Source organism: Vollenhovia emeryi, unplaced genomic scaffold (genome assembly GCF_000949405.1).
Source record: "Vollenhovia emeryi isolate VEMERY1.0 unplaced genomic scaffold, V.emery_V1.0 DF939120.1, whole genome shotgun sequence".
NCBI classification, from domain to species: Eukaryota; Metazoa; Arthropoda; class Insecta; order Hymenoptera; family Formicidae; genus Vollenhovia; species Vollenhovia emeryi.
The window spans coordinates 1706550-1715070 of NW_011967246.1; the positions used below are offsets into that span (position 1 = coordinate 1706550).

At 40.9% G+C, this 8521-nt stretch overlaps 2 protein-coding genes across 2 annotated transcripts in view; one reads left to right on the top strand and one right to left on the bottom strand.

Moving 5' to 3' along the window:
• The window catches only part of LOC105570518 (protein aubergine-like), a 10039-nt gene extending 5373 nt beyond the window's left edge, over window positions 1-4666 (top strand). The window contains 4 exon segments of the mRNA XM_012027777.1: window positions 417-696; window positions 813-1180; window positions 1414-1822; window positions 2141-4666. Of these exon segments, the coding sequence (XP_011883167.1) occupies window positions 417-696; window positions 813-1180; window positions 1414-1822; window positions 2141-2781 (1698 nt within the window). The 3' untranslated portion in view covers window positions 2782-4666.
• Window positions 4667-5212: 546 nt separating this feature from the next.
• LOC105570519 (40S ribosomal protein SA) lies at window positions 5213-8260 on the bottom strand. Its single transcript, XM_012027778.1, has 6 exons — window positions 8173-8260; window positions 7359-7521; window positions 6783-6994; window positions 6302-6589; window positions 5859-6095; window positions 5213-5360 (listed from the first exon to the last, which is right to left on the bottom strand). Exons 2-6 carry the CDS (start codon window positions 7489-7491, stop codon window positions 5283-5285), a joined length of 948 nt encoding a protein of 315 aa, XP_011883168.1. The 5' UTR covers window positions 7492-7521; window positions 8173-8260; the 3' UTR covers window positions 5213-5282.
• Between the last annotated feature and the right edge of the window lie 261 nt (window positions 8261-8521).

An 8521-nucleotide genomic window follows, 5' to 3' on the forward strand; every position in this document is an offset into this window, starting at 1 on the left:
CATATCTTGTGCCGAAATGCATTTGTCGAAGGCTGCGGTCAAGCTGTCGCTTCGAATGTTACGAAGCATTCGTCTTCTCTTTTCTTTCAGTAAAAACAGAAAGAGAGGAGAAACGCTTCGAAGCGTTTGCAGCGGCAGCTTGACCGCAGCCGAAGTCAAACGTTTGGGCTCCAAGATGGCGGACGAGTCAGCTCCCCTTTATCTAGTAGCTCTAGTAGCTGCTAAAGAAAGAAATTGTGTGAATTTTTTCTACTATACAAATACAATGTATTCCTGCAGTGAGGAAATAAGAGCTTTAAATGAAATGTTTTAGTTTTACTTTTATTTTTATTATAATTATTCGTAATAAGTATATTTTTGTTTCCTTGCTTACATTGTGAAAATATACATGCGTGTGTGTGTGTATGTGTGTGCAGGAAATGTTTGCTAACACTGTGATTGGTACGGTAGTTCTCACCGATTATAACAACAATACATACCGTATCGAGGATGTAGATTTTACAACTTATCCTAGCAGCAAGTTTCGGTTAAAAGACGGCAAGGAAATATCGTATATAGAGTATTATCAATCAAAGTATGGAATCAGGATTGCGGATCCTCAACAGCCAATGCTTGTATCAAGATCCAAAATAAAAGATCGACAAGCTGAAGAGGCGAACCGGGTTTATTTAGTACCCGAGCTGTGTCGCGCAACGGGTACGTTAATACTACTGTTTTACTGGCAACTTTTTCAAAATTTGTCCTTATTTCTTCCTGGCTATTCTTTCATTGTTTTTAAATTGAACAGCGAAGAAATGTTATCTCTTTTGCAGGTTTGACTGATGAAATGAGGGAAAACTTCAAACTTATGGCAAGTTTGGCTCAAGAGACGCGTCTCGATCCTGGAAAGCGTATCGAGAAATTGTTGAATTTTAATAGAAGACTTTGCCAAGTACCTGAAATTATGCAAGAGTTGAACCATTGGAATCTTCAGTTGGATAAAAAGCTGCTCGACATTCCCGCACGAGTGTTAGCTCCCGAGAAAATCTATACTGGCGACTTTGCTTCTGACAGCAAGAGTGTACTTACTCCCGAAAGAGGCGATTGGACGAATACATTACGTAATAAGAAATGTGTAATTGCTCCACCATTGAATAATTGGGTGTTCTTGTGTACCGACAGGGATAGAGCTCGTGTGGAGGTACAATTCTTTGCTGAATATTGTTATAAATTACTAAGTATAAATAAATTGACAAATGTAATTCGCGCGCGCGCGTGTTATGTTACATACGTGTAACTAAAAGAGTAATTTTGGAAAAATGTTGATCTCGCAAATCAATGTTTGTGATCAGTCATACACAATATTTCGAACTCGTATTAAACAATATATCGATTAAATATTAAGCTCTTATTATAATTGATATTTTATTTCAGGATTTTATAAAAACTCTAATAAAAGTATCATCAGGGCTTTCATTTCAAATGTCGCGTCCGGACATACAAACTATCCGCGATGATAGACCGGGCACGTATAGCGAGATGTTGGAACGAGTACTGAGCAAGCAAGTACCACAATTGGTGTTTTGCTTAGTATCGAACAATCGCAGCGATCGCTACTCCGCGATCAAGAAGAAGTGCTGTGTCGACCGGCCTGTGCCATCGCAGGTCTGCTTGTTTAGAACAATGACGCACAAGAATATCATGTCTATCGCCACAAAAATAGCGATACAGATGAGCTGCAAATTGGGCGGGGCACCGTGGTTTGTGGATATTCCCTTGGACGGAATGATGATGATTGGATTTGATGTTTGCCACGACACAACGATGAAAAACAAGGATTTCGGTGGGTATTAGAATTCTTTAGATTTACAATCTTGTGCAAAAAATGGAATAATGTAATTGTAGTCTTTTTTTTTTAACTGATCTTCAAATTCTAAGTTAACTGTCGATTTTTGTCAACGTATTTTAATGGTGCTGCACTCTGTTTCTTAGCTTGTGGACTATATATATTTGAGAGGAAAAATTACGCAGAAATAATTAAAGAACGAAGATGCAAATCCTTTTTTAATATGCATATGTGTTTTAAAAAATCATTGTCGAATCCTCTCGATTTTGTCTAGGTCTCCTGGTTAATCGTGTTCATTGTGATTTGTTGTTGCAGGCGCTACAGTTGCTACTTTGAACAGACAAATGACGAAGTACTTCAGCGCGGTAAGCGTGCACAACACCGGCGAGGAACTGTCGAGTGATCTTTGCGACAACATCTGCAAGGCCGCACTGACGTACCAAGCGACTAACAATCGTCTGCCAAGTCACATTGTGATTTATCGCGATGGTGTCGGCGAGGGCCAGATCGCGCAAGTTATGGATCGCGAAGTTTTACAAATAACGAAGAGGCTCAACGAGATGTATGGCGGCCCGAAATACAAGATGGCCTTCATAATCGTGACGAAACGGCTGAACACACGATTCTTCCGTGGAAACTACAATCCGGAGACGGGCACGATAGTTGACGACGTAATCACGAGCCCGATCAAATATGATTTCTTCATAGTGTCGCAGCAGGTGCGGCAGGGCACGGTAACGCCTACCTCGTACAACGTCATTTACGACACGCTCGGTTTAGATCCCGACAAGATACAACGTTTGACATACAAATTAACCCACGCATACTACAATTGCTCAAATACCGTTCGAGTACCGGCGCCCTGCCACTACGCTCACAAGCTGGCGTTCCTGGTCAGTAAGTTTATTCACCGGGCGCCGGATACGCAACTTCAAAACACGTTGTACTTTTTATAATTTGCTGTTTTTTTACTTTGTAATACTACATTATTTCATTCTTTTTTCCCCCTGGTCTTGTACACAATATCTTTCATTTTGCCTTTGTTAATGCTACATTTGAGATAGTTTAATTACGAGAATGAAGGTTTTATTTTTAAGATTATTAAAATCTCAAAGGAACTACAGTTGAAACTCAAAGAGAAAAACTGAATGATGTGATACTTTCATTGCTTCTAAAATAATGCTGCTTTGAGATAATTTACAGTCAAGTACACTGAAAGTGAAATATTTTACAATAAATAATTTTTTATATTAACATTAATATGAAACATTTGGTGCAAATGTCAAATGATTAAGGTTCCTAGTCTGTTCCGCAATTGTCCTTGTTTAATGATGTTAGAAACACGAAATGACGTTGAGAATTCTTGTGTTAATTTTTAAATAAAAAAGATATTTGGACGAAAAAAAGACTTGAGATTACTTTAGCACACTTATAAAATTGTCCGAAAATTACCCTTTTCTTTATTTTAAATTTACTTAAAGATGTTTTATGGAACATTTTGTTGACTATTGACCCTAGTGCATCGGCTAAACGTTGGCTCAACACAACCAAGTATTGGGCCAATGTTTAACTAATGTTTGTTCGATGCACTGTGCTACTAGGGGGAGTACCCAAAGATGATCTTAAAACTGTCTTGAATATAAAACTGAATATACCGGCCTTAGTTATGTGCAATCGCGTAAATTTTCAGTGTGTTGTTTCTCACTTTTTATGTTATTAAACAAGAACAGTTACAGCAGGAGCTTTAATATTAATATGGAACGTTATTTAGAGAAAAGCTGAAAGAAGCACTTTGAGTTGTGGGTAATTGGAATCTATTGGTAGCTATTTTAGCGCCCTGACTTCTCTACTTTTTAAGGTTTCTTCATTGTAACTATGTTGAATTATTATATAAAAATCATTTAATTTTCGTATAATATTAAGTACTGCAGTCATTAGGGTTTCATCGCATCGAATAGTCTACAGTAATGCTGGATGTGATATGAGTACTTAGCCATTCCAATAAGTGCTGTTTTGTTACCTCTTGTAGTCATTGTAATCATTGATTTCCGAGGTCTTCTTTTCTTTCGTTTGGACACGGTACGATGTCTAAACTGGTGTTATTAGCTACATTTGGAATTGTAAATCCGAAATTTCGGAGTGCTCTTTTGCGTTCAAGTGAACGAGAGAGGATAATTAGACAGAAAAGGAGAAGTACTTCCATACCTCAGATTTGCAATGTCGAACACAATTATGTTACCAATCCAATTTAGTAGGAATTTTAGTTTTACTTTTTGTACACCAAAGTTATGTTTATAAACTGTATTTCTTCCGATTTCAGTGTACAATGTAAATCGATGTATAAAATCTATTTCTAATAGATTTTTAAATTCGTATTTTAGTTTTAATTACATTTGTAAGGAATGTTGACGATATCGATGATAAACTTCTATATATAATACACTTCTAAGTGCAGTTACAGTTTCATTTAAGTTTAGTCAAATTCATGAAAAAAGTATCTAATCGCATTCGAAAGAATATAAACATTTTTGTCTACATTTGAATGCGACTCGCAGTTATTTTCAAAAAGATAAGCTTTTTCTTAAGAAGTTAACGTCTTTCATCGATGACAAATTAATTTTAAGTGGAGGTTTATCTCGAAATCTGATTATTGCAGCAAGAAATTCCTATATCAATATTTTAGTTAGTCTTCCATTACTCAAATGTGAGATTCCCCTATTTTCGATATTCAACATTACCATATTTCATCCTCGAAAATGTAAACGTTTAGATCTCAAGAACTGATAAATGTTTAATAACTATTTGATGTTATGTAAGGTGTAATAAAATTAGTCTACGCAAGATGGTTTTTCTGGATGTGTTAACTAATCAAGAAGCACGTAAGTGTCTCGCGCCAAGTATACACGTAGCTTTTTATACCTTTTTTAAAAAAAAGGTAATTTTGTTACTCTACTAAGTTTACGAATCCAGAATACTTTAATTTTTTAGCCCTAATGGAATAGTTTTAAAATTTCGAGTATACAGAATTCGCGCACACGACGTGCAGTGTAATCCTATGTGCCAGAAAAGCAGTTTTATTCTAGTGAAATAACTTCAAAACGAACGTTCAAAGTGTGAATCAGTGTGCTAGGATACACAATTTTACTATTGTTTTTAAAGCTCTCGTGTTCAGTGTGCACGTATAATTCACGAGCTTTGGAGTCTTGTCCATTAACTTAAAATTGCTCGAAAGAAATTTTCCCGCGGAAAAACATTTTACCTCTTTCGATTCTAGGCTTGCGTACATTCCGTGCGCACAAATTTTGGGTATATAGTACAATGTCGTAGGAAATTGTGAGTGGATACAGGGTACTGAGACGGGATCAAATAAGAAAAGAACAAAACAGCTTTGTCTCAAAGGGTTTTGTTACATTGTACAAAGTGTATGTTGTCCTCGAGATATCGGTAAGCAACAAGATTACCACTTCTCGCTGCTCGCACCTCCCCAGCTTTGCGTGGCGGGAGCTGCCACTGGTGTCGTCCACTCCTCTGGGGGCTACGTACAATAAGACAATATTAATAATCCGTACGTCGATAAATATAATTACGTGTAATTTATCATCGTCCTGTTTAACACATACGTGATATATACATAAGCACCGGTGAATATGTTAAATAAATCATTCAGTCCTCTTTATGTCTGGGACCATTTGGAGATTCACTGATATTAACGCGGATAGAGGAATGATTCTGAAGTCACATAGTGCTCTGAGCCCCTAAGATATGCTTTATTCGATTTAAACGAGTTTTACTGAGGAAGACTCGAAGAAGGGTCATGCTATTAAAGAGAAATTTTTGTTTCTATATTGTGAGACCAGAGTTCCGTTCATTTTGTGGCTCACATTGGCACTCTCCTTTCTACAGATTTTCTTTATGGGAGCCTTCACAACATTTGGAATATGTTAAATAAACACACAAATAATATAAAATAATACAAATCGGAGAGAAGCAATCGATCGATTAAATTAAATAAACTTTGATGCGAGCGTCTCACCTGGGCAGCCCAATCACCGCTGGCTTGGAACGCCGGCGCGGGGGCGGTGGGTGCAGCAGGAACAGGAGCTGCTGCCGGCGGTGCTACGTCATCGGCCCAGTTCTCGGTGGTCACGGCAGCCGCCGGCTCGACCTCGTTCACCCAGCCGGGTTCCGGAGCAGGAGCGGTCTCCACCGGACCCGTGAACTCCTTCACCACCGGCGCGATCTCCTTCGCGGCCTGTTCCTCCTTCTCCGCCTGGAAAGAAGACGTTTCGCAGCCCGTTATCGATCTCGCAGTGATGCACCCGCGTCGTGGAACGCTCGTTCCATCGTTGTCAGAAAAGATTAAGCCGTGAAAACCAACAGATTTGTTTCTGGATCCGATTCTTTCATCATCGCGACAAACTTAGCGCGGAGAACGGCGCGGGGAAAATTAAAAGGACGAGAGAAGATTGCACGGACCTCTTCGGGATCTCGGTAGAAGAAGAGATCGACCACCACGTCCCACTTGGTCTCGCGCGGGATAGATCCCCTCAGGCGCAGCACCTCCCTGGCGAGCAGCCACCACATCAAGCCGACTGTGTGCAGACTCTTGGTGTTGCACGGAATGGCTATGTCCACGAAGCGCAGCGGCGAGTCGGTGTTGCAGAATGCGATAACTGGAATATTCACGTAGCTCGCCTCGGTGATGGGCTGATGGTCGGTGGACGGGTCCGTGACGATCAGCAAGCGCGGTTCACGGAACGCGGCCTGCAAACAAAAGCTGACCGTTACACCGCACTCGGCTAATCGTTCGTCGTCGTGGCCCACGTCGTCGAAACGCAATCAGAAAAGATTAAGCCTAAGAAACCAACAAGTGCCGATTCTGGAATGAAATGTTTCATCACTTGAACCTTCGGTGCTGTGAAATTAAGTTGAACGGGACGCTCGTTGTCCTTCTCACCTGGATCTGATTGGTGAACGCACCCGGGGTGAAGCGCCCGGCGATGGGGGTGGCGCCGGTGTGAGCCGCAAACTTCAGCACGGCTCTCTGGCCCGAGTGGCGGCAGCTGATGACGAAGACCTCGCTGGGGTGCTCAATGGCGACGATGGCGCGAGCTGCGAGCAGCAGCTTCTCCCAGGTGTGTCGGAGATTGATGACGTTTACACCAGCGCCTGAAAATTGCGCCAGGAATGGACATGAGGATCATGGCGTATGTCAACAAATTGCGTTCAAGCCTACGGTCTGATGGTGCAAGTGCATTTCTCTCTCTCTCTTATTTTTTAAGAAGGGGAAACGCTTTGAAGCATTTACAACATCTTCTTGTTAACTTAGTCCAGGTTGTAGTTCCGAGAAATGTGTAGCCAGCGAACTTGCAGCTATCCCATAAAAGACGCATGTTGATTGGCTACACATTTCTCGGAACTAGAACTTGGACATGGTAGGCACATGCCTTAATGCCTTCTGAAGAAGATCAATAGAGTGTCTAATTTGCAGCATCAGGTGGACTGCAGTCTGAGACATGTACGGACTACTTGCCATCGACTCTCTTTTTGTAGACATACTGCTCCATCTGAAAGTTGACGTTTTCGGCACCCAAGTGGGTGCCGGCGGCCAACATTTTCGTCACGTCGTCCTCCTTGAGGGCCAACACGTCCAGACCTCCTGACATTTTAACGTTGCGGTTGAATTACGAGTCAACCTGAAAAACGGAGTTTCAACTTATCACCCGGGAGGAATGTACCGCTGCATTTAACAGCGTATCTCTAAAGAGCTCCCTTCGCAATTGGTACAAGAGCCAAGTGTAATCTCGTCACTGATCAATTTTACAAATAAAACGCACGAGCTTTTCCCCGAATTCTAAAGCCTGTACAAGTTCTCGCGAAAGACGTGACGACTTTTAAATAATTCGGAATTATATCTGAAGACTTAAAAATTTATGAGAAAATAAACGATTCCGTTGTTCGCATCGAATTCGCCAATAAACGAGATATATATTTTTTACTCGTTGCGACGGGAGGAGAATGTAACCTCAAAACCGAAAGTAATATACGCCGCTCTAACATTTGATTTATGCAAGGCGTTCGTCTAAAATTTACTTAATAACCCAGCCTTTCTACCGCCTGAACTCGCGTAATCCAAAAATTAGTCCCCCACGCGTCTAAGATTACAGCGCGTGCCACGTGCACCGGACACACCATTTCCAAGCCAATTGCAAACAATTGTAATCGGTAAAGCATATTTCATATTTTATTGTATTTCGGAAAAACTCGTGTCTCGAGCGTGTCCGTCTGATTTGCATTAGCTACCCGAAATTTGTAGAAATGTGAAAAAGAATTGCGATGAAACTCACGTTATGGGATGCCACTAGGAGACTCCTACAGGAAAGGGAAGTCGCTCGCTGTGATCCCAGTTTGTGAGAATTCTAGCGCATGCGCGGTAGCGCGAGCCTTTCTGCCATAAAAGCTGCACGTTGATTGGCCACACGTTTCCCGGTATTAAGGCCTGTGTCCATGAGACTAGGACTTGGTCCAAGTTCTAGTTTTGAGAAATGTTTTGCCAATCAACTTGCATCTCTTAAGCCTTGTGTCCACGATCCAAGAACTGTGTTTAAGTTCTAGTTTTGAAAAATGTGTAGCCAATCAACTTGCATCTCTTACGGAAAAGCTGCAAGTTGATTGGCTACAGATCTCTCAGAACTA

Excerpts from the sequence above, each read along its gene's own strand:
- LOC105570519 (XM_012027778.1), bottom strand. The coding sequence starts at position 7,491 with ATGTCAGGAGGTCTGGACGTGTTGGCCCTCAAGGAGGACGACGTGACG. Across the intron at positions 6,590-6,782 it reads CGTTCACCAATCAGATCCAG|GCCGCGTTCCGTGAACCGCG; the intron begins GTGAGAAGGACA and ends TTTTGTTTGCAG. Across the intron at positions 5,361-5,858 it reads GCGGTGATTGGGCTGCCCAG|CCCCCAGAGGAGTGGACGAC; the intron begins GTGAGACGCTCG and ends TATTGTACGTAG.